The sequence below is a fragment of the Myodes glareolus genome, chromosome 9 (genome assembly GCF_982192425.1).
Source record: "Myodes glareolus chromosome 9, mMyoGla1.1, whole genome shotgun sequence".
Lineage (NCBI taxonomy): Eukaryota > Metazoa > Chordata > Mammalia > Rodentia > Cricetidae > Myodes > Myodes glareolus.
In genome coordinates this window covers 9297029-9321931 of record NC_142034.1, presented here as the reverse complement: position 1 = coordinate 9321931, position 24903 = coordinate 9297029, and the positions used below count along the sequence as shown (strand labels likewise).

The 24903-nt window shown below is 49.3% G+C and overlaps 1 protein-coding gene and 1 long non-coding RNA gene across 6 annotated transcripts in view; one reads left to right on the top strand and one right to left on the bottom strand.

Moving 5' to 3' along the window:
• Positions 1-4499: 4499 nt before the first annotated feature.
• Positions 4500-24903, bottom strand: part of Slc39a11 (solute carrier family 39 member 11) — a 442672-nt gene continuing 422268 nt past the window's right edge. For all 4 annotated transcript variants that reach the window (XM_048446145.3, XM_048446146.3, XM_085696003.2 and 1 more), the window contains 3 exons: positions 9595-9693; positions 7945-8103; positions 4500-6089 (listed from right to left, as the gene is read on the bottom strand). In XM_048446145.3, coding sequence (XP_048302102.1) covers positions 6011-6089; positions 7945-8103; positions 9595-9693 — 337 coding nt within the window. In that variant the 3' untranslated portion in view covers positions 4500-6010. The remainder of the gene's footprint in view (positions 6090-7944; positions 8104-9594; positions 9694-24903) is intronic.
• Positions 19363-23426, top strand: LOC146893341 (uncharacterized). Of its 2 annotated transcripts, XR_015003883.2 has the most exons (3): positions 19363-20044; positions 21412-21560; positions 22297-23426. It is a non-coding gene; the product is annotated as an uncharacterized LOC146893341 (long non-coding RNA). The 2 variants fall into 2 exon arrangements; XR_015003880.2 differs by lacking the exon at positions 19363-20044 and having other exon boundaries at positions 20077-21560.

Sequence of the window (24903 nt, the reverse complement as noted above, 5' to 3'; positions counted from 1 at the left end):
GGGATAGAATGTCACTCTGTGATCATGTGACAGTCTATAAGAACCTTGGTGTGGTTCCCAAAGGGAGTGACACTATTAGGAGGCATGGTCTTATTGGGGTAGGTATGGCCTTGTGGGAGGAAGTGTGTCGTGTTACTGTGGAGGTGGGCTTTGAGGTGTCATATATGCTCAAGCCACACCCAATGTCTCAGATCACTTTCTGTTGCCAGTGAGTCAAGACATAGGCCTCCCAGCTACTTCTCCAGCACCACATCTGCCTGCACGGCACCATGTCACACCATGATGATAATGGACCAAACCTCCGAAACTGTAATCCACCCCAATTAAATGTTTTTCTTTAACACAGAGTTGCTGTGGTCATGATGTCTTTTTCACAGCTACTGAAACCCTTACTAAGACACTTAGTGAAGGTGGAAGTTCCCACTAAAGAAATTCTTGGAAAAATCTACATATCTGTATTAATATTGCAAGGTTAATTGTACTTTTCCATGGGACACCCTCCGGGAAATGCTGCAGACACAATTGTGCAGCAAGTCCTATTCCTGAAAATCCAATGTCAGAGAAAGGGGTGCATTTCTCACACCACTACTGCACAAGGAGAACTGAACTATGGCTAAGGGGCTCTTTCTGTTTGCACAGTTCCCCAATTGTGTCAGATTTCCATCCCTGGGACATTCAGCTTCTAAGGAGTAAAAGGTTTTTATTTGCTCACGTTTCAGAGGGTTCAGGTCATGGTTGCTCTGGGCCCATGGTGAGGAGGAACATCATGGTGGGGAGCAAAAGAGGGACAAAGGGAAAGACATGGTCACACCAACAATCTCTCTTCTAGCTTCCTTTCCATGGCTGTGACAGCACCATTACAAAGCAATTTGGGGAAGAAAGGATCAGTTTGGATTATACTTTCAGGTCATGATTCATTGAGGGATGTCAAGGCAGAGGCTCAGGGAAAATCTACTTGCTATTCCACACAGAGTAATAGAAATGGATTAATTTAAGATATAAGAGCTAGCTAGCAATACGTTTAAGTTATTGGCCAAGCAGTGATTTAAATAATATAGTTTCTGTGTGATTATTTCGAGTCTGGGCAGACAGGAACAAACGAACAGTCTCCCACGACATGTCTGGGGGGGGGGAAGTGTTGGAGATGCAATAAAAGTGGGCAAAGAGGCAAAGGTAGCTAAGCACTAAATGCCTCCTGGTGGGGTCAAACATGAAGAGTCCCAGCCACACCACACAGTCCCAGTCTCTTTTGCTCCCCACCATGATGTTCCTCCTCACCATGGGCCCAGAGCAACCATGACCTGAACCCTCTGAAACGTGAGCAAATAAAAACCTTTTACTCCTTAGAAGCTGAATGTCCCAGGGATGGAAATCTGACACAATTGGGGAACTGTGCAAACAGAAAGAGCCCCTTAGCCATAGTTCACAAACCTTGCCATGTCTTCCCTACCACGCCCCTCTCTCACCCAGAAAACCAAAATAAAACCATTTCCCCCACCATGGCTTCTTGCCCAGTGTTTGGTCACAGGAGAGTAGAAGGGTAGGTAGTACAGGCTGCAGGCTGTAGGCCTCCCCACTCCTGATACACATTAGAGGGTGTGACAGGCAGAAGCCAATGGATCCCAGGAAGGGGTTTCTTTTACACGGAACTATGCCGTGCATGCATCAAAGACACAAAAGTTTAGAGTGTATTACACTCGCATATGGATTTTACCTATGACTCTCTGGGACATACCCTGCCTTGGGAGTGTGGAGTCATCATTCCAACTCACAGGCATCCTGGTTCCCAAGATCTAAAATCTTCTTCCTCTGGCTAAGGTCCTGGGTGAGCCCAGTCAGGCTGCAGGTGTGGGCAGACTCCACCCTGCCCTCCTCAGGTCAGGTGATACGGACTGCCTGCCCCTGCACAAGCTCCTGGAGCCCAGCTCTGAAAGTCTTTGGCATGGCTGTAATGAGGAACAAGGGCTGGGTGTAGAAGGCCATGTGCAGGGAAAGCCACACACATGCCCTTGGCCCCTTCTCCTCTGATCTGCCCACCTGCTGAAAGATGCAGTGTGCCAATCCCAGCTGTCGCCTGCTTGGCTATGAAGTGACCTCTGGCTTCCCAGGGTCCCTGGAGGTACACTGTGCTGTCACGTCCTGCTTATCTTTCCCAGGGGTGAGTCTGGGGAGCCCCAAAGGTAGAGAGTGCTCTTTAAGAGAAACATACAGAAGTGCCAACAAAATTAAGCTGAGGGCTTGAAAGTGGTCGCTGAGCACACACTTCTCAGGGTCCTTTGCCCCCCTCTCTCTTGCTCTCAGCCTGGCAGGGTGAGACTGCCTTCTGTGAGGAGCCTAGGGAAGAGTCAGAGCTACAATCAACACTACCCACACCCGAACCTGACATACTGTCACTTGGAGTGAGGATCCATTGGTACACCACCTGGAGAGAAAAGATTGTGCTATCGCTAACCAGGCAAAGGTGTGATGCCCTACCGGTAGTCTGTAAGAACTGTCAGTCACTCTATAGTAGACCCTTGGAAGCCCTGAGCACAGAGAGGAGTCTGGTACCTGGGGATTTCTATGATGGTTCTGTGTGTGTGCACATGCACAGATGTGCTTGTCTGTGAGTGTGCAAGTGGAGGCTGGAAGTTGATACCAGGTATCTTCTTTGCCTTATTTTTTTGAGACAGGGTCTTTCACTGAATCTAGAGCTCACCAATTCATTACACTGGCTGGCCAATGAGTTTTGGAGATTTGCCTATCCCCATACCACCCTCCCACCTAGCACTGGGGTTTTTACAGTGCTCACCACATCGCCTTGCCTTGTTTTCATATGGGTGCTGGGAATCAGAACTCAGGTCCTCGTGGTTGTGCAGCAGGCACTTGGCTGACACTGCCATCCCCTTAGCCTTAGGGTGTTTCTTCAATAGTCTCTTTTACGAATGTGATCAGGAATACAGAGAAACAATGGTGAACCTGGATATGGAGAGAGGGCTGATCAAGTCACAGGCTTTCCAGAGAGAACTGAAACACTGGCCAGGAAGGAGCTGGACAGAGAGAACCAAAAGGGAGTGATACAGGACGATGTGCAAAATGGGAAGTTGCCTGGATGGCAGCTCTTCGAAGAGCCTCCTCTCTGCCCCAGGACTCCTTCTCCTGTCTTCTGAAGCACTTCATAAAGACACTGGCATTCCCCTGCCTCTTCTCCAGGCAGCATCTTGCCAGAAAATAAAAGTTCTCCATGCACCATCCTCAGTCTTCTGCAGAGCTGATGGAGTTGTAGTCTAGTCTGCTTCAGAAGGGAGTGTCCTGTTAGTTTACCATTGCTATGATAAAATACCTGAGGCTGAGGACTGTATAAAGAAAAAGAGTTTACTTTGCGTAAAGTTTTGGAGGCTACACGTCTACCCCTAGGCAGCTCCAGCCAGTCAAACTCTGTTGACACAAGTTTCTGTCCCGCCTGGTCCCGCAGCCATTCAGTCCCAAAGAAACACACAGAGGCCTACATTAATTATAAACTGGCTGGCCTTTAGCTCAGGCTTCTTATTAATTAACTCTTACATCTTCCATTAACCCATAATTCTTGTCTGTGTTAGCCACATGGCATGGTACCTTTTCTCAGTGAGACATTCTCATCTTGTGTCCTCTGCATCTGGGTGATGACTGTAGACTGAACCTTTCCTCTTCCCAGAATTCTCCTGTTCTGGTTGCCCCACCTATACTTCCTGCGTGGCTACTGGCCAATCAGCATTTTATTAAACCAGCACAAGTGACACATCTTTATAGAGTACAAGACCATTGTCCCACAGCAAGGATCTGTATTAGTATGCATTCTGATGCTGTGATAAATACCATGGCCAAAAGCAACTTGATGAGGAAAAGATTTAATTTGGCTTATCCTTCCAACTTGAGGAAAGTCAAGGCAGGAACCTGGAGACAGGAACTGAAACAGAGGCCATGGAGGGGTGCTGTTGACTGGCAACTTGCTTTCTTATACGACCCAGAATCACCTGGCTAGAGGTGACACTGCATACAGTGGCCTGAGTCCTCCCACTTCAATCATTAACTAAGAAATTTCCCCTTAGACATATCCAGCTGTCTGGAGGATAATTACTAGGTGGAGATTTCCTCTTCCCAAATAGGCCTTGGTTTGAATGAGGTTGACAAAAACTAGGTCAATGACACCATGTGGAGAGGAGAAAGTATTTAGTTACCAGCACCAGGGGCCATGGCATCTAATGGAGCTGTTTTCCAAAAGCCATCAGCTAAGATCTATAGTCTGAGACCCACCCCATTCCCAAGCCCAGGTCCCCAGTAGATCCTTCAAGTTTCTTAATGCCCATTCCTCAGTCTCCTCTGGTGAAGTAAGCTGGAGTTGGGTGCTGCTGTTGGCAAACTCTAGGCTCACTAGTCATCCTGCTGTAAAAGCATCTCTTCACTCCTGCTGGCCCTGGGTGGGCGAGGAGGCATCACAGTTCTGGAAAGAAGCGGCGTCGAGGGCTGACTATAACAGCTCATGCACGACAAAATTCCCTTTATTGATATTAATCACAGTTACAAGGTCTCATCCAGCAGAAAGGACGACTTGCAGTAACAGAACTACACACCAAGACACAAGACTAAAATATACACATGTGCCAATCACCAAACCAGCCTCTGCCAACCAAATCTCTGAATGAGCCTTCAATTTTGATCACCAGTGCTTCCGAAGAACGTGCGTACGCCCAGCTGAGGTTGGCCTCCCGGATCTTGAGCGTCCGCAGCTACTGTATTCACCCTTGGAGGGATGGAACACGTAAACACAGAGAGTAGACCCTGATAACCCAGTACCTGAATGCCTGGCTCCCGAGTGGAGTCCACTCTGAGTCCCACACACACGACTGGTCAAGGAGGGCTCAGGTCTCAGGTGTGTTGTGAGAGCTGCGGACGGAGCTACGTGTCTGATGGAGCAGGTTAGTCTAGGTCCAGTTGTTCCTCAGGGTCACCTCAGACATGGAAGCTTTCTAAGAAAGGATATGTTAAAATACCACCTGCCTACCCCTTCTGCTTTCTCATTCGAAGTCCTCTGGCCAGATTCCGACAAAGCCTACCAAAGCTCAGGGCTCTGGGTAGGTTATGTTTCCAACTGGCCAGCAGAGAAAGAGCCTTAGCTGGCTCCAAAGGTCACTCATCCCCTGGAGCTAACTTCAGTAACTCCGTCAGTAAAGGAGGGGTTGAGTACTTGCAATTTGCTCCGCATCCACAAGTCTCTCGGGAAAAACAAGGGCTGTAAACACATCAGGGTTAAGAGCTAGGAGATCTAGGAACCATGACTAATTGCTCTGTTCTTCTGACCTGCCAGGAGCAGAGGTTCAGCCTAAAGCCATACTCACCCCCACCCCTTCTCACAGAGTACACTGTGTGTGTGCTCACGGTCACCCTACTTTCCAAATTTCTCTAGCCTCAGTAATGCCAATATTTGTCTTAGGACGAAAGAGAAAGACTAGCTGACTTCCTGCCCTTTGTGTGGGGGCCGTCTCACGTAGCCTCCCTAGAGGAAGCAGACCCTGCTTGAGCTGGCTTAGCCTTCTGTGTTCGTGATGTGTCTGTCCTGGCATTTTAGGTGGACAGAAGGTCCACGGTTGAGAGAGCACAAGGGGCTCTGGCCACCTGCTCTAAGACCCTAGGCCAACACGCTCAGGACTTGTGTCCCAAGAGCTGACTTCTGGAGGTGACCCTGAGGAGCTGAAGTTGAGTCTAGTGAAGGGGGCTGGAAGTGGGACAGTAGGGGCTGGCCTTGACAAGCCTACTGAAGACAGATTCCTTCCACTCAGTGGCCCAAACACAAATCTACAGTTCTATGATGCCTTGAGATTACAAAGAAAACCAGCTTCTCCCACAAAGCAAAATGAAAAGTCAAAGCATAATCAGAGCTGATCTGGGTAGAGGCAGAGAGGAGAGAAAGGGACGAGATGTTGATGTGAAGAGAGAGGCTCGTGGTCCTGCAGGAGTCCGGCACTTTCCTTCTCGGGTCCCAGGGTTGTCGGAGCTAGCCGAGGCCCACATCCAGAGACATCATCACCACGAATCCCAGGATGGAGGCCCAGGAGGCCAGCTTCCCGTTGCCACTAGGAGGAAAGGAGAGGGAAACGGAAAGGCTTAAGAGATACTTCTATGGCCTTGTCCAAGCTTATGGCCTCTTCTGCAATACCCAACTACAACACTAAATACCTTACTAAAGGTGGCAACATGGACAAGTGGGTATCAGAGGCCAAGGGAATGCTGAGTCCTGGTCCTGAGAAATGTCCTCATTAGGCTGTGGTTCCTGGGGCTGCAGCACAGGGAAATCCTTGGAGCATGGTTCTCCAGCTCACGCTTCAATAACAAAGTGGCGATCAGGAGATGACTGAGTTTGGGTTTCTGTTGCTCTAATGGAACACAGGTCTATCTGGCTTACACTTCACCATTGCTGTTCATCACTGAAGGAAGCCAGGGCAGGAACCTGGAGGCAGGAGCTGATGCACAGGCCACGGAGGGGCGCTGCTTACTGGCTTGCTTCACATGACTTGCTCAGCCTACTTTCTTATAGAGTCCAGGACCAGCAGCCAGGATGGTACCACCCACAGTGGGCTGGGCTCTCCTCTATTGATCACTAATTGAGAAAATTCTTTACAGCTGAATCTCATGGAGCCATTTTCTCAACTGGGGCTCCTTCCTCTCTGATGACTCCAGCTTGGGTCAAGTTGACACACCAAAGCAGTCAGTACAGGAGGTCTGGAGAGACGGCTCATCAGTTAAGAGCACTTGCTTCTCTTGTAGAGGACCAGAATTTGGTTTCCAGCATCCATATTAATCAGCTAACAATTGCCTGTGATTATAGTTCCAGGGATCTGACATCTGACCTCTTTGAATACACACTCACACCCACACACCCACACACACAAGCACACTCACAAACCTTCTAAAAATTAGTAACAGTTATGTTTTCTTCATGTGCATGGGGAGAGGGTATAGGCAGATAGGTAGGTAGGTGGATGGATGGATGGATGGATGGATGGATGGATAGATAGATAGATAGATAGATAGATAGATAGATAGATAGATAGAAATAGGTACAGGCATACATGTGTATACATGTGTCGGGAGGTTGAAGATCAGTTATGGGAGTCATTCCTCCTCAGTCACTGTCTACTTGTTGTTTGTGACAGGGTCTCTCACTGGCCAGGAACTCACTGATTAGACTAATCTGCCTAGTCATGGAGTCCCAAGAATCCACCTGTCTCTACCTCTCTAGTGCGGGGATTACAGTATACTTCACCATGCCTGGCTTTTTATGTGGGTTCTGGACACTGAACTCAGGTTCTCATGGTTGTGTGGCAAGCACGGTGCTGGGGAGTCATTTCCCCAGTCCTGATTATTATTTATGAAAGGCAATGATCTGATATGATAAACCAGCTTCACAATTATTCTGTTTTAAATACCTGAATGAAACCATGCAAGGTCCCTACTCTGCCCACAATCCCCCTTGACACTGGCCCATGGCAAGATAATGAAACACACATATATGGCTACAGTTTGCATCTTTGAGTCCGCCGTACTCCTCATTCCAATACACACACACACACACACACACACACACACACACACACACACAGAGAGAGAGAGAGAGAGAGAGAGAGGGAGGGAGGGAGGGAGGGAGAGAGCGAGCACAAAGGACAGAGAGTCTAAAGGTGACCATCTATTTCACCAAGGGGTTAGGGGCCCCTGCCTTATGCCACTGTGAGATGTCACCTTCCTTCTTTTCACTTCAGTTTTAGCCAGCAAAGGAGGGACAGGAACAATCGTTGGAAGGGCAGAAGGATCTTGGGGATAAGAAAAGAGAAGAGAGAGGGAGAGCAGACAAGTGTGAAAGCAGCAGGGGTGGGGCGGGAGAGCCTCAGATGAGGCCTGGCGCAGGGGGAGACAGCTGGGCAAGCTCTTCACCTCATCTGGGCTTCGGGGATGATGTCGTCCATGACCACGTAGACCATGGCACCAGCAGCAAAGGCCAGCGCATAGGGCAGGACAGGCTCGGCCAGCACCACGGCAAAGGCTCCAAAGACCCCAGCCAAGGGCTCCACCATGCCACTCAGCTGTCCATACCTAAGGAGGAAACGGAGGCATTGGCCAGTGCAGGGAGATCAAGCAAATGTGACACTTGCCCAGACTGCTGACTCAACCCTAGAAAGCAGACATGTGTGGCGGGCATCTGGTCTGGCCGTGTTCTAAGAAGCACCTCCCGCTCCTTGCCCAGATCCCATTGAAGCAGTTACGGGAGCTTCAAATCTCTTATCGCCTTTGAATCTTTAAGTTGCCTATATCATCTTTTGACAACAACAATTTGATTGGGACATAGTTTGCAACCCATGTAACATTTACCGCATAGACAAGTGGCTTTAGTAGATTTACAAGGTTAAGTGAGCATCACCATCGATTTCGACATCTTTATCACCGTAAAAGAAGCCGATGGCCATTAGCAGCCATGCCCTATTTCTTTCTCCTCCCAGCCCGTCACCATGAATCTCTCCATTTCTTTTCCCTCTATATGTTTGCTGCCTCTGGATATTTCCTATAAACAGAATCATATATGGGTCTTGTTTGTTTCTGAGGGGTGAAGAGAGGGTGGCTTATTTCTCCTAGCATAATGTTTTCAAGATATATTCTAGTAATAGCATGTATCTTTCTCTTTTAAGAAATAAGTTTAGAGTGTGTGTGTGTTTCCACGAACATATCAGCAGGACAGACAGCCCTCTGATGTACCCAACCCCTGCCTGTGGCTTTGTTGTCTCTGGAAAATGTGGCTGTGACATCAATCCCAGACTAGAGTTTGAGGCCGAGACCAAAGCTTCACTTCCCGATCTTGGAGCTGACCGCAAATCTCTGCATCTCCCCGCTCCTTTCTCCCTGGTACCTGGACTGTCAGAAACGACAGCTGTGACTTTGGTAGGTTTTGAACCTCTCTAAGGCCACCCACCTCCCTTGTCTCCCAAATCCTCTACTTGAGGGTCTCTAAGAATGGAGAAAGAGATCTGGAGAGGACAGAAATGCAGTCACTTGAGCACCTGGACAAGCCTGTAAGTCACGGAGTCTTATACAATGGAAGGCATTTTAAAATTGCCCCTGTCAGCAGTCTGCATGAGTGTGGTGACCTTATGTTATGTTATGGGTCAGTGATTTTTTTTTTTTAGCAGAGAAAGGCAGGAGGCCTGTGTCCCAAGTGGAGGACATATGAGAAAAGCTATATTATAATGACTCGCTGGGTCAGGTCGTGGCAAGATGATCCTCAGCTGGGGATACTGTGACATTTAGAGGAGACATGTTATGGGGTGAGTGGCTAGTGCGATGGCCATGGGTTGTTTTCCACAAAAGCCTTTGAAAGGGCACACAGCCATGCACACCAGCCGTGTAAAGGTCAAAGGTTAAGAGATGAGTTTGTGTCTTGGGGTCTTCACTGTGGGTACGGCATTCACCCACACTTGTGTTCTTCCAGAGAAGCCCCACACTGGCTTCCAGCAGGAGCCCGACCCTGAAAAATGGAGTTCACACCAGTAGTTTACACCCCTCCCTTCTGAGCCAATGGGCTGGCACACTCACCAGAAGGCTCTCCAGGTAGAGAAGCCGGCTCCACGCAGAGGGAGGCTGACAGCCAGGCCCTCGGGGAAATTCTGGATCCCAATTCCAATGGCCAAATTCCTGCAAAAAAAAAAAAAGTCAAGAAGGCACAGTCCTAGTAAACTTTGACTACTTAATATAGCCCAGGGTCATCTTAGAGAGGAATTCATTTGGTCAGACTAGCCTGTGGGTGGTGTCAGTGGGCACTGTCTTGATTATTAATTGCTTAGGAGAGCCTAGTCCACTGTGAGCTGTCCTATTCCCTGGGTCGATGGTCCTGGGCTGTATAAGAAAGCTAACTAAGGATAAGCCTGAGAGCAAGCCAGAGTTCCTCCACGATCTCTGTTTCAAGTTCCTGATCGATTTTCTGTCCTGACTTCCCTCGGTGATGGAGTGTAGTCTGTAAGCCAAGATAAGCCATTTTCTCCCCTAAGCTGATCTTGGTTAGTGTCTGAATCATAGCAACAGAGAAGAAATTAGAATAACACATAAAACTTATTGTCTGGAGTCATGTATTGTGTTGGTTTGAAAGAAAATGGCCCCTGTAGGGAGCAGCGTTATTAAGAGGTGTGGTCGGGTTAGAGGAAGTATGTCACTATGAGAATGGGCCTTTTGAGATCCTCTATGCTCAACCCGTGTGCAGTGCCACGGTTCACTTCACGTTGCCTTCGGGTTGAGATGTAGAATTGTCAGTTTCTTCTCCAGCACCATGTCTGCCTGTATGTGACCATGTCCCACCATGATGATAATGGGCTAAACCTCTGAAACTGTAAGCCAGGCTCAATTAAATGTTTTCCTTTATAAGAGTTGCCATGGTCATGGTATCTCTTCACAGCAATAGAAATCCTAACATGTACCCATCAAAAAGGTGGCCTTGTCAAGGCCTGAAGCCCTCCTTTGGTGCTATGGAGCCAGGCATGGATCTGTGGTGGGTAAAGGAAGGAAGAGGGCCCACATGGAGGTGGCATCGTAGGAGGGAGTGACTGACATCTTCCTCCTTGCTGCCCTCCTGTCCTGAGTCTCTCCCTGGTCATATTCTGTCTTTAGTATGCTATCAGAGAACATGCTGCTTCCATTTTGTCATATTCCTATACAAGCCTGTGTCAATCATTAGACTTTTACATGTCTGTGTCTAGTGCACAACATAGGAATAATGAAGCCCAGCTTGAGGGATCACTGTGTCACGGGACAATGTTCTTAACAGTGAGAGATGGTCTGTGCACTTGAGTGTCTGTTTCCTGTAGTGCACAGACAGGTGCATATCATTTTCCCCAGAAGGGACATCAGAGCCAGCACAAGGAAGTAAATGTGTAGAACGAAGGTGACACTCTGCAGCTCCAGGCTCAGGTTTCCCAGGGACCCTTGCTACATTTCTCTGGGCTTGGGTGGTGCGCTCTGTGAGAACCTCTGGCCTTCTGCCTCTGCAAGAACTGAAGGGCACTGTCGTGTTGTGTGCCCGAGTCAGAGGCTAGGGACCTGCCTATGAGAGGCAGCTTTGTGCAGAAGCCGAAGATTAGATCACAGTGAAGGAAGAATGGAAACGAGGTAGGCACAGGGGCAATACATAGCTGAACAAGGGAGGCGAGGCACACACATGTTTAGAATTTATAATGCATACACGTGGGCACTCATGCCTATGTGCAAAGTAAGGAGAGATGCCACAGGAGGGAACGGGGCCAGTCTGAGGGCAACAGAAAGGCAATATGAAACTACCTCCCTGGACAAGACTTGACCTTGGCTGGACAGGTCTAGAGGCAGTGCCTCCATGGAAGGCCCTTTGACTACAGAGCTTCAAGGGTGTCAATTACTCAACAACGCTGGCCTGTGGGTCTGAACATATTGTTGGTGGTCTGTATGAAAAGCTGCCTCATGCTTGGCTTTCTGGTCAATTGACTCCTCTCTGTCTGCTTTGCCCCCAATAGGAATTTGCTCCTCAGTTCTGTACAGATCCAAGGGAGAGCTGAAGATCAGCATCTGGGCCTTATCTGGTCCTTACTGGCCACTTCATGTTTGTTCCCAGGCTCCAGGAAGAGAACATAATTTGCTGCCTTGAAAGCCCACCAGGCCAGTTCTGGCCACAGCCAGTCTGGACTCCAGCAAAGCGCACAAGGGATAACAGTCAGTATTAAATATCATATCTCCATGTCGCTTGGGGGCTTCATCTCATCTTCATCATGTTTGCCTTCATCCTCCATCACCATATATGTACTTGTATCCCATACAGGGCTCAATGACCCTGTATCCCGGGGACCATTTCAGGGCGTTTCTGAGACAAAGACCAATCCTACCAGAATTGAACTTAGAAACATCTAGCTAGTATACACTCCATTTGGTTAACTCAAATGCTGGAAAACTTGGTCATCATGTGGCAGACCTATCTGAGAAGGATTATAAGGTATGGTCTTCTTGGAGGAGGTGTCACTGGGGGCAGGCTTTGAGGCTTCAAAAATAAATAGTGCCATTTCCAGTGTGCTCTCTGCCTCTGCTTTCGGTGTGAGATCTGAGCTCTCAGCTGTCTCTACCGCCACACCTTCACTCTCCCATCATGGGCTCTACCCCTCTGGAATTGAATAAGCTCAATTGAATACTTTATTTGATTTGCCTTGGTCATGGTTATTGATTCCTAGTTAAGATAGAAGACCCTCCTCGGGTGCATGGGGGCGTGGGTGGGAGGGTTGTTGGAAGGGGAGAGGGTTAGAGAGAAGGGAGTAGGGGAGGAATGGGGAAAACTCGGGGGACTGAGATGGGGGAAGGGAGGAAGGATGGATATGGGATCAGGGAAGAATATATCTCAACTAAGGGAGTCATTTTAGGGTTTACAAGAGACTTGATTATAAATGGGATCCCAGGTCCAAGGAGAGATCCCCAGACTGTTCTCTAGACAGAGGAGAGGGTGTCTGAACCGGCCTTGGCCTATAACCATACTGATGAAGATTTTGCTTATCACCATAGATCCTTCATCCGACGATGGATGGCGATACAGACGGAGACCCACATTGGAGCACCGGACTGAGCCCCCCATGGTCCAAATGAGGGGCAGAAGGAGGAAGAACATGAAAAAAAACTCAGGACCGTGAGGGGTGCGATCACCCACTGATACAAGGGGACTGATCTAATGAGAGTTCACCAAGGTCAGTTGGACTGGGACTGAACAAGCACGTGATCCAACCAGATTCTCTGAATGTGGCCGGATTCTCTGAATGTGGCTGGCCCGGAGCCTTTCTGAAAAGCCACTGACAATGACACTGGGACTTGTTTCCTCTGCATATACTGGATTTTTGGGATCCAGTCTGGATACTCACCTTCCTGGACCTGGAGGGAGGGGGGAGGAACTTGAACTTCCCACAGGGCTGGAAGCCCTGACTGCTCTTAGGGATGGAGAGGGAGGAGGAGGGGGAGGGGAGGAGTGGGAGGGTGTTGGGAGGAGGGGCAGAAATGGAAACTTTCATAATTTAATAAACTTTGGAAAAAAAAAGATAGAAGACCCAACTAAAGTTTGTTCTAGAAGCTTCTTCTACCAGTTTTATGTCCAAGAAGACCCTGAATTCCTATTCCAGGAAGGGGAGGACACTGTGGCATAAACAAACCTCAAGAACAATTTGCTAACAGTGCTCCCCACACAGCTTTCTCCATAGCTGCTGGCGGCACTGCCCTCCCCTTCACACCCAGCGTCTTCCAGTGGCCGCTGCCTCTCCCTAGATCATGGTCAAATAAGACCAGCTTTCTTGGCCTTCTGCAGAGCCCAATGCCAAGGACTTTTTCCCCCAAAGAGAACAACCTAGGGCAGTGATTCTCAAGCTTCCTAATTCTGCAGCCCTTTAGTACAGTTCCTCGTGTTGTGGTGATCCACCCCACACACCATAAAATTATTTCCTTTCTACTTCATAACTGCAAATTTGTTACTGTTATGAATCATAATGTAAAGATCTGATCTGGGACTCCAAAGGGGTCACGGCCCACAGGTTGAGAACCATTGGCCTAGGGGTCAAACTTGGTCCTCTGTCTCTTCTCCGATGCAGAGGCAGGGCTTGGTGGCAGGCTTGTAGTCCACTGTTAGTAGCTACCCTTCCACACACCCAGGCAGGAGCATGACCTATCCTAGGAGTGGACATGGAGTCACCAACCCAGGGTCACCAGCAAGTTCAAGGTGGCGCTTCCTGCCCAAAGCCCCGCCATCCAGTCAGGCTGGGGACGCCTCCTCCACATCCTGCCCCAGAGCTGGGCCCCTGATAAGCAGTACAGAAACCCCATTCTTCCATCCTTGGCAACCCTCGCTGTCACTGCCCTGCCCTAGCCCTGGCACAGGGTTTCTAGCCGCACCCCAAGATTGTGCCAGGTCTTTCTCTTCAGGGCACTGCTTCACTGTGTGATCAGGAAGTCTATCCTTAACATACCATGGGCTCCTGAGACCATGGTGCGGGCTGAAACTACAGCCTCTCTGCCATCCCTCCTTCCTACACAACCTTCTAGAACAGTTCTCCTTTGTATAAGGCACTGTGTGTGTATGCATGTGCGCACACGCGCGCGCGCACACACACACACACACACACACACAAGGCCAGCTGTGTTCCAATCTCCAACCATATGTCATGTTTCTTTCTTATTGCTCTAACAAAATGCCTAACATAGACACCTTAAGGAAGGGAGGATTTGCTTGCTTCAGCTCACAGCTCACTGTTCAGAGCAAGTCTGTGGTCACGTGGCTCCACTGTGTCTCGGTCATAGTGAGGCAGAGTGTCATGGCAAAGAGCATGGCAGAGCTGTTCACATGACATCAAGAAAGTAGGAAGACACAGAGGAAGGGCCCAGGACAAGAGACAACCTCCAGGAACATGTCTCTACCAATTTCTAACTAGGTCGCACCCCAATGAGTGTCCTTCAGCTCACCCAAATGTCACTGAATTATGAATCTATTAATAATAAAAAATGAAGTCAGAGCCACTACAATCTGATCACATCTCAAAGACTGGATTGAGAAGCTGGGGGCAAAGCCTTCAATGTGTGAGTCTTTAGGAGACCCAGATCCAAAGTCCAACAGACACCAGAAGGGCAGGGAAGGAGTCTCTTCTTCATCACCTGCATCAGCTCTGGAATGTGATTTGAATCCCCAGCCCTCAGAACCAGTTCTTCATTCCAGGCACCAGGGAGCTTTACCACACACCTTGCCTGGGACACAGACAAACTACAGGACCCGTGCCTGTGACGTCTGAAGATGATGCTCTGGTGGGGATCAATGAATAACAACATCAGCAGGTGTGAGGATGGAGGTGGTGGTTGGGTCCACCTCTGCTGTAAGAACCCGGGCTGCTGTCTTGGCTCCCAACACAGAATGGGAGCCATGGATGCTGGGGGTGGTGGTGGGGGGCGCTTGAGGATATATAGAGACTCGGCAGACTGGGTGTCTATTCTACATGGAATCCCACTTGGGAAGCCCTGGAGGGGATTCCAGGGAACACGGGCAGGACCAATCAAGCAGTAGTGACCACAGTGATGGGACTGCAGAAGGGGATGCATGGGATGCTAATGAACACTGGAGGGGAGGGAGGGAGAGACTCAGCTGTCAGGGAAGGTCTTCAGAGGACAGACTCTGAGCCTACTTCTAGATGCAATGGCAGGGATGGGAGACTGTGAGGAGAAAATGTGCCTACAAAGCTGATGGCTTAGAGAAGGCCCCACCACAGTCCTGCTGTCCAGCCATCCATGGCCTCTGACCTAATCAAGCACTCTACAGAGGCATTCCTGGGCTGGTAGGCCTGGCTGATCTCCTTCCTTGCAGCTCAGAGAAGGGAAAGCTGAGATGAGGGGTTTTCTTTTTCAGAACCTGCTACAAAATTCCAAGCAGAATTCAAAGAGGGTGGGGCACAGATGGGATGGCACACAAACCTAAGCCTGTCACCGCAGCCCTCAGAGCCCAGACAAGTTGCTGTTTGGGGTTTTGTTTCTTCTGCTCCCCAAAACAAACATATTCATGACCAGCCCACATGAATATGGGGATAGTACCGTTCCTTCCCTGAGCAGCCACGCCTCCTAGTGACCTCTCACCAGGGCCTGGCTGCCAGGTATGAGAGAGGGGACCTTGACAGAGGGCCAGGAAAGGGTTTACAGGATAGGGTATCACTAGAGGAGACCAGGGCAGGTAAGTGGCTCCCAGGGAGCCAGGCTGCAACCACAGGGTCATGAGCAGCCCTGAGGAGGCCTCTTCTGGGAAAGGTGAGCCAAGGGTCTGTGGGGAAGGGCTGCAGCTCAAAGGAGTTGGCTTTGGCCTAAGTGCCCAAACTTCTACTTTCCTTTTCCTGGGGAGTCAGAATTTGCCAGGGCGGACCAGACCCAGAGAAATGGCTACTTGCAGCCCAGCTTTGGGGGATTAAAAATTAGGCTTGTTTTAAAATCTCATTTCACATCATACTTGGGTAGAGGAGGGGAGGAAGAGAGAGAGAGAGAGAGAGAGAGAGAGAGAGAGAGAGAGAGAGAGAGAGAGAGAGAGAGCAGCCCTCCAACAAAAAAAAATGGCAAGCAAGAAGACAACAAAGAGTCCTTGGACTGGGGCTGAGGTGAGCAGTGGGGTTAATGGAACCACAGGCATTCGCTAGTGTGCTGATCAATGCCAAGGCATCAGAATTTCCCAGGCACTCACAACTTTCCTAGTGGGAATCAGGATACTCCAGAGCTGAGGCGTGTTCTGGAACAGAGGATCTGGCAGTGCCAAACCTAGGACTTCCTCAGGACACTCTGGGTGAGTTGGTTACCCCGGAAGGGTAGGTAACAGAGACAAGTCCTGGGAGGGGGAGGACTTTTACCTTAGAAGGGGAACAGCTACTTAGAAAAGAAAAGATCTGGGACTGTGATGTAGCCCAGTTGGGATAGTGCTGCCCAGCACACAGAAGGCCCTGGATTTTATCCCTAGCATGAATAAACCTGGTGAATATTCATAATCCCAGCATTTAGGCAGGGGAATCCAAAGTGCAAGGACATTCTCAGTTCCACAGCCAGTTGGAGGCTAGCCCAGGTTACCTCCCTCTATATAACCAGCTCTCTAAAACCTTCACCAGCCTGATAATGTCAGAGCAATTCGTAGGCTGCTGTCTCCACCCCAGGGTAGGTGACACCTACAGGATAGCCAGGCGCTGGGGGGACTTAAGAGGTGGCAGTGGTAGAGGTAGAGGGATACTGTGCCTCAAGGCTGGGCAGGCACACAAAGGAACAATTCAGGCTGCTTAGGGCCAGGAGACTGCTGGAAACCCCCGAGGGTGGGAAGAATGGGTGGGGGTGGGTAAGGGGCTAGGCTCAGTTACAAATATTGACTCAGCAGACACAGCCAACCCCACTTGAGGTGCCAAGGAGGTATAGGCAACCTCAAGGGTGCCCATTCACAGACTGGGTGGAGAGCAGAAGAAACACACCCTTGGGGGGAGGGGTGTCTCTTTTCTACCTTGTCTCTGTCCTTCCTTGCTCTGCAACCTGGTAGAGGTGCAGAGGCAAGGGCCTGGGTCCTTCCAGGCTGCCAAGCAAACAATAGCCTCCTTTCCCTTTTCGTCAGAGGCCATTCATCCCAAGAGGCTGGCCATTGCTTTTCCTTAAAAACCCTGAGACAGCCAGAAGCCTAGCTCTCCTCCCTGGACCTCCCAATGGCAGCTTCACTACCCCTAATGTCTTCCAAAAGCTAGCCTCACATAGCATAGCTACAAATCAGAGAACTCATGTTGCAAGTGGCCCCAGAGGGGCCCTTGTTTGATGGTCTTACCACCAGGGTAGAAAACAGAGATGTGGCAAGTTCAAGGCCTTTGGAGGCCATGTGACCTGTGAGGAGCCAAGCCCGTGCCGGTTGATGATCGCATTGACTGGATCTAGAATCACTAAGGAAACAGTTCTCCGAACATGTCTGTAAGGGTGTCTGCAGACGGGGTTAGCTGAGGTGGAAGACATTATTCCATGGGCTGGGGTTGAGCTGAATATCAGAATTCATAGCTCTTTGCTTCCTGACTTCAGATACACTATGACCACGTATCTCAAGCTCCTGTGACCTTGTCTTCCCAGCTGGGATGGACTGTCTCCTTTCAAACTGTGAGCCAAAATAAACCCTCGCTTAAGTTGCTTTCATTAGGCATTTTGCCACAGCAATGAGAAAATTAATTAATTCAGAGCCTCAGGCACACGGCGACCCAGCACCAGCCACTACTTTGTAAAATGGTGGAGAACTTCCTTGGCAGAACTTTTGCATGGATGAGAGATAACCATTATAAAGTCTCAGGTTGAGGCCATGGTGGGTATTGCTTACATGCTAGCTACTGTCAACACTGCCCAAGGCTTCCATAAGAGACAGTACTGAGCTAAGCACTCAGCATCCTTTGGCCATTGACATCACAGTGGGTTAGAGGTGGGGAAGGCGCTGGATTCACTTACAAATATTGAGGCATGGTTTGTACAACCTTCCAGTCAGTGCTGGGACCTCCTGTGCCCTCTAATCATAGCATGGTTGGGAGGGGGGCTCTCCTTCTCAGTGTCTCAGGAGTGGACCATTAAGCCTAAGCTGATGCCAGGGAAAAAGGCACTAGGGAGGGACCCACCTTGAAGAGCTTCTAATGGAACTCAGGAACAAAAGAATCCACTGGCCAACAGTTGCCACACACAGCCCAGAAGCTTGTTAACAGCCAGGAGGGAAATAGCATAGGGTATGGATCCAGAAACTTCATGGGCAAAGGGATACTCAAGATGGACTTTGAAGAAGGGGGACAACTCTGACACCGAGGGAGGGAGAAGTGAGCTTCATCCAGGAAGAAGAGGATCCAAAGGGTAACTCAAGTCTTCCCCTTCTACCAAGTGAAAGACAGATCCCAAACAACGCCGCCAATGGAGAAGAGCTTCACAGTCCATCTCTGCTGACACCTGCCCTCTGTGACACTGGCCTACCACACTCCACTGGCTTTTTAAATGAAAACCCAAGTGCTAAAAAGTCCAGCCCAAATCTATAGCAAGGCCAAAAGCAAGGGTTTGCACCTATGTGGTCCCCACCCAATTTCTGGGAGGCAGGTCCTTGTGCTGAGTGACTTGTTCAGGAGATGGTTTAGCTTTTTTGTTTTTTTTAAGGAGAGGGGGGCATCCCTTGAAATCCATTTACTGACCACTACCCTCAGACATTTTGCTTAAGGCCAGCTCTGTGAGTCAGCATGGAGCATGTGTCAGGAGCTGTGCAGGAGAGTCCGGTGCACCCATTGCAACAACCTGTGGTTGAAACCAGCTCCAGTCTTTGATTACCACACCCATTAGACCAAGCCTGCGGTCTTCTGGCTAGAAAAAAAAAAAAGATGCTAATCTTTCCTGTATTGAGTGTGGCTACATGCTGGGTGTGGTTGGCAGCATTTTACGTGTAGCAGCATGTTCACCTCCCCAGATGCCTCTCTGGTGTCCCGATTACTGCCCGCATTCCACAGGCCTGGGAGCAGATATGTAGTCCTCAGGGCTACGAGGCTTCAGTATACACTATGGGTCTTGTTAGTTTCTTGCAGCTGCATCAGTCCATTGCAGGCAGAGTAGTTGCCCGGATCCAATCTCCAGCAGGGAAGATACAGGTACTACCTTACACCTCAAGCCACTGAGGTGAGGTTCTGGTCCATTCTGGTTAATTGGAAGAACAGCATGGGGAATTTTTTCAATTGTTCTTCATTCCTTTTGCTTTCCTTTTAGAAGCAAAGAACTGTGTGTGTGTGTGTGTGTGTGTGTGTGTGTGTGTTATGTATATCTGCTTGTCTCTCTCTCTCTCTCTCTCTATATATATATATGTATTTACATGTGTATGTGTACACACACAGGTGAGTGTATATGTGTGTGACTGTGAATGAGTGTGCATAACCCCAGCCATCTTACTGAAAAATGTTTTAATTGTTATGTTCATCCATGTCTCTTCAGAAGCAAACAACTCTATATGTGTGTGTGTGCATGTGCACACGCACGTGCATGTGAGCATACTTGAGTGTGTATGGAGGGACATGTGCATTTCTATGCATGTGAATGTGAAGGTTCAGAGGCTGACATCACTTGCTTTCCGAGATCATTATCTTATATTGTAAAAATGTTTATTTTTAATATGTGTGTACATGGTATATATGTGTTTGTGTGTGAGAGTGTACACATGTCATAGCACATGTACAGAGGTCAGAGGGCAACCTCAGGTGACAGTCTTTGCTTTCTACCTTGTTTTGGAGTCAGGGTCTCTCTTGTTTGTTGATACACTGTGCACTGCAGGACGGCTGGTCCAGGAGCTTCTGGGGCCTCTTCCTCTCTTCTCCTCTCATTGGACAGAAGTGCTGGATTACCTTCCTGGGCCTCTTCCTGTCCCCTCCTCTCACTGGACAGAAGCGCTAGATTACAGACATGCCATCACATTCAGCTTGTACACAGCTTCAGGGATACAGACTGAGGTCCACAGGTTTGTGTAGTAAGTGCTTTTACTCACTGAGCTCTGTTTCCTCATCTCTTTCCTCCTCCTCCTCCTCCTCCTCCTCCTCCTCCTCCTCCTCCTCCTCATCATCATCATTATTGAGACAAGGCCTCTCATTGAACCCAGCGCTCACCAATTTGGTTAGATTGTTAGGTCGGCTGGCCATTAAAGCCTCAGAGATCCTATAGTCTCCATGTGCCCAGTGTTGGGATTACAGTGCTCACTATTACATCTGGGGTTTTGTTGGCAGTGCTGTTTTAACATGAGTTCTGGGGATCAATGTTCTGCATAGCATTAGGTCCTAATATCTGCATAACGTTCTTACCAATCAAGCCACCCCCAGCCCTTAGACATCTTATTTGAGAAGAGCTAAGCTCAGCACAGCTGAAGGCTCTGGAGAACTTCACTGTGGTAAGCCAATTCCTGGGGCTAAATTTGTAAAGACAATATGTGAGAATCACCAGCTCCACCCCCACACCTTTCCTCAGTCCTGAGACACTGGCCACTCTCCAGCATCAACATGGCTCGGGTCTGGAAGAAGCTTCTTACATGCAACATCCCCTGGACTTGCGAAGGGGGGCCCACAAGCATGGAGAGTTAGTTGTTCGGCCTGAGGTTTAGGTCTGGGCTTGGTGGTGAGGTTTCTTTGGGATATGTGGGGGAAGAATTTGAGGATTTCTCTACAAACAGACAGGTACCTAGACGACTCACAACCTTGATCTCCAGGCTATGTTCCCTGGCCTGCTGGTGAGGAAAAGAGAAAGGCATATTTGTGACAAGCCCTGTTTCACCCCAGCTTTGGAGCCTCCCAGGGGCAACGAGCGAGCGTGTGTATTCGTGTGTATTCTTGCGTGGCAGGTCCTTACATACTGTTTTGATTGTTATCGTCCTGCCCTAAAAGGCCTGATTGTTCAGGCCTGGTGATGACATCACCAGCTTCCCACTCGGGCAGCCTGTCAAGGTGTTTGATGAGCCTGCAGGTGGGAAGGGGCTGGGTGCTCCCTGCAGGGCTGCCGGTCCCTACCCGTTCAGCAGAGCTGGCTTAGCACGCAAGGGATCTTCCCCCGCCCTTCTCCTGCCATTCTGAGAGCCTGTCTGGCTCAGGCTCAGATGACCCATCCATTCTGCTAATGCGTTCCTTTAGCTGCCTTCCCCAAAGCGGGCAGGGAAGAGCACCAGGTGGCCAGGCCACAAGGCAGGGTGGTGGCTGAGGGTGGTTCAGGTCTCTCCACACCTCTCCTTGTAGACGTGCTGAAGAGCAGGTATGCATGGGATCTGGGAGTCCCAGAGTCAGGCCATGGGGACTTTGATCTGCTGAGACTACCAGCAAATAAAGCCAACCCTGTGCACTATCTGGCCATAAGGTTGCTTCAACCAGCAGGGAGTTCTTGCGCCTCAGAGCTGTGTGCTCGCTCACCTGTCCATCCTAAGATGAAGACCATGAATGCCCTTAGCCCCAGCACTGCTACATCGGCCCCCACTCGGACACCATGCAGAGGCCCATCCACAACAGGTGAGCAAATAAGCCAAGTCTCGTTCAAACAATGGAAAAATACATAGCAACAGGGGTGAGAGATCTGCTTCTACACGCACGCACGGAGGCCTGAGCCTCCCAATTATAACTGTAAGAAATAAGGCCTAAATGCTGTTTCAACAGTCCCATTTCCACAAAAGAAAAAGAAAAAAAAATCCCTGGATGGGCAAAACTAAGCAATGCCTTCTCGTCTACTCACTGCCAAGGTGGCCAATGGGGATGGCTAATTTTAATTTGCAGGCAGAATTTTAGTTCTTGGGTGGGACCCATATTTAGGGAGAAAGAATTACTTCTCCATATCGTTTTGAAAGATAAGGCCCTTGTTCAACCCACAGCATCACAACACACACACACACACACACACACACACACACACACAGAGAGAGAGAGAGAGAGAGTATAGGAAAAGAACACATGATGAGAATTCCACTGGATGAGTTTCCACAAACTGGCAAACTCCTGTGACCCTCAGGAAGATCAGGAAACAGAAGACTGGTAGCCCTGGCCTCATGCTCCCTGCTCACCACTGCCTCCCTGCTTCCCATCATATCTTCCATCTTAGCTTCCCACAGCATATCCTACAGGACTGAAGATCATTTTACATTCTGTAGCTGTAACAATGAAGACCCCCCTCAAAGGTAAGTGGTGGGTCTGTTCTCACACAGCTGTGTCACGGCACTGAGGGGTCCATGTTGGGATCTTCTTTCTGTTCTAGAACTCACACCTCTATCCAGAGCTACCGGAAGCAGAGAACAATCAGTGAGTTGCGCTGTCAGAAGGCAGAGACACCATCGGCCTTGCTGTGCCCTTGGTTGCTCATCACACCTCACTGGATCTGATCTTCGAGGAACAGTTTCTGTATCTACACAGAATCCAGCCACTTCTCCAACATCATTGCCTCGCGGTATGGGAGTCTTCATCACAACTTCCGTGATAACAACAACGCCAACCTGTCTTACTTCTGCTCTTGCCGTACTCAGCTCCAGTCCCCGGTCATGTGCAGTGTCAGGCTATGGCGCTCCCTTGCTCAAAACTCTGCTTGGCTCTTCTCTCAGAAGCAGAGGCCAAGTCCTCCCCTGGCCTGACACGACCCATCTGTGTTGTTAGCCTCTGATTTCTTCCCATTGGTCTTCTCTCATGTCCTCGTCTTGCTCTTCCTTGAGAAGGCTTAGTCACTCTCACGTTAGGTTATTTCCCCTGGAACCTTCCTTCTCGGATATGCATGGCTCAGTTCTTCAACACCTCCAAAGTCTCAGCAGGGATTCTGGCTTCTTGACTGACAGTTCTGGGGGACGCCAGGAGCCAGTCATATGAGAAGCCTATGTGGTGAGGAGGAAAGGCCTCTTGCCGTAATCCATGTGAGGGAACCATGTAGGAAGCAGATGCTCCAGTCCGAGTCAAGCCTTCAGGTCACTCTGGCCTTGGCTACCATATTTACTGTGACCCCTTGAGAGACCCTGAGCTAGAGTCACTGAACAAAACCTCTCTTAAATCCCTAGACCTCTGTGCTGGTTACTTTGATTGGTCACCTTGACAAAACCTATAACCACCTGGCAAGAGTCTCAATGAGAAATATTCCTGATCAGGCTGGCCCGTAGGGTCGGGGGCCGTTAACTGGTGCAGGAAGACCACTCCTTTGTAGGCAGCAGCATCCCTGGAAAGACCCCTGCCCCCAGCACACGCGGCAGTTTAAGAGAAGAGAGAGCCGGCTGAAAGCAGTCGCCTGTGTGCATTTCTTTGCATTTATTTTTCTTTCCTCTTGGCCAAGGGTGTTTTGAGATCCTGCCTTGACTTCCCTTCGACGATGGACTGTAGAAGCTCAATAAATAGTATTTTATCCTTGAAGTTGCTTTTGTTTGAAGGTTTTAACACAGCAGCTAGAATACCGCCCCGCCCCCCGACCTTCAGTGCTTGCTGGCTTAAAGGGCCAAGTTTTGAGGTATTCTGTTAAACAGCAGGGATAGGGGATGCCCCTAAAAGCTAGCCTAACTTACTTCCTTCATTCTTCTTTCCTTTATTCTTCCCAAAGGCATTTTTTCTTACCTACTAACACACAGTATTAACTCCTCAGCTCCTAATATAATTGTTTACTCTCCCTCCCTCACCCAGTCTGGCATCAGGACAAGCAAGGAATCGCCATCTGTCGGCTCACTGAGGGAGTCTCAGTGCCTGGAAAAGAGCCAGGCGCATGCATCCATGAAAGAGTCCCATATTTGACTACAGTTCCCAGATCTAATACAGCTAATATCTGCTCCCAGCTCTAAGGGATCAGTCTGCAGAGTGTGTCACCATCCGCTGGGTCACTGTGTCTTTAGCTGTGATAGGGACAGAACCGGGCAGTCCAGAAGGTCTTTTCCTGGTCTTTAGCTTTGTGGCTGATGTACAATGGTGGTATTGTGGGTACTGGGAGACAGCCCCCCCCCCCCCCGCCTTCCCCTGCTTTGTCAAGGCTCATTTTCCTGTGTGAGCACATCTGGAAAACCACAATACAAAGCCATCTCATTGTGCACATCTGGACAACATAAACCAATGGCTCCAAGAAGAACCTTTAAAAAAAAGAAGAAGAAGAAGAAGAAAGAAAGAAAGAAAGAAAGAAAGAAAGAAAGAAAGAAAGAAAGAAAGAAAGAAAGAAACTTGGCTCCTCAGTGAAACTGCAGTAAGGCCGAACGGGCGAGGTTCAAAGGCGTTTTTCTTTCTCCATCTGCAAACCAGTCTTCTGGGCATGCTCTTAGCCGCTGAATGCCTTGCGTCCACACGTTCTCAATAGCCTCTGACTACAGCCTCTGTCTGTCACGCTGCTCTCCCCTGGCTCCTGGCCAATGCAAAACCTAACTGAAAGGCTGTTTGTCCGCTCCTCCTCTCCCTTTATTTAGACCAAACCATACCTTCACTTACCCTTAGGGCTTGTGGCCTGAGTTCAAAGCCATAACCACCTGCTCCACCTCCATTCCCTTTAGACGTACACTAAGGGTACAAGGCAAAGAGAACTGAGCTTTGGGGGCTGGTAAGAAATCCCTGGCTATTCCCACACAGTTAGGTAGTTAGTCTGTGCTTTTCCCTCCTTGCCTTGGAAGGGAACACTGTCCTGGTTGTCTCCTTGTTTGCCCACCAGCCTGGGCCCTGAAAACAAACAGGAATGATAACGCCTCTGCAAATGAACTAAGTTTCAGAACGCTGAACTGAAGATGTAGGGGACGTGGATAGGGGAAGAGGCGTGGGGAACGCTTCCTGTTAGAGCCTTTATACCCGGCGATGTCAGGGGCTTGATGGTGAGGACACCCTGGAGTGCCCTGAAGTCAGTGCCCTGTGGATAACTGGGGGT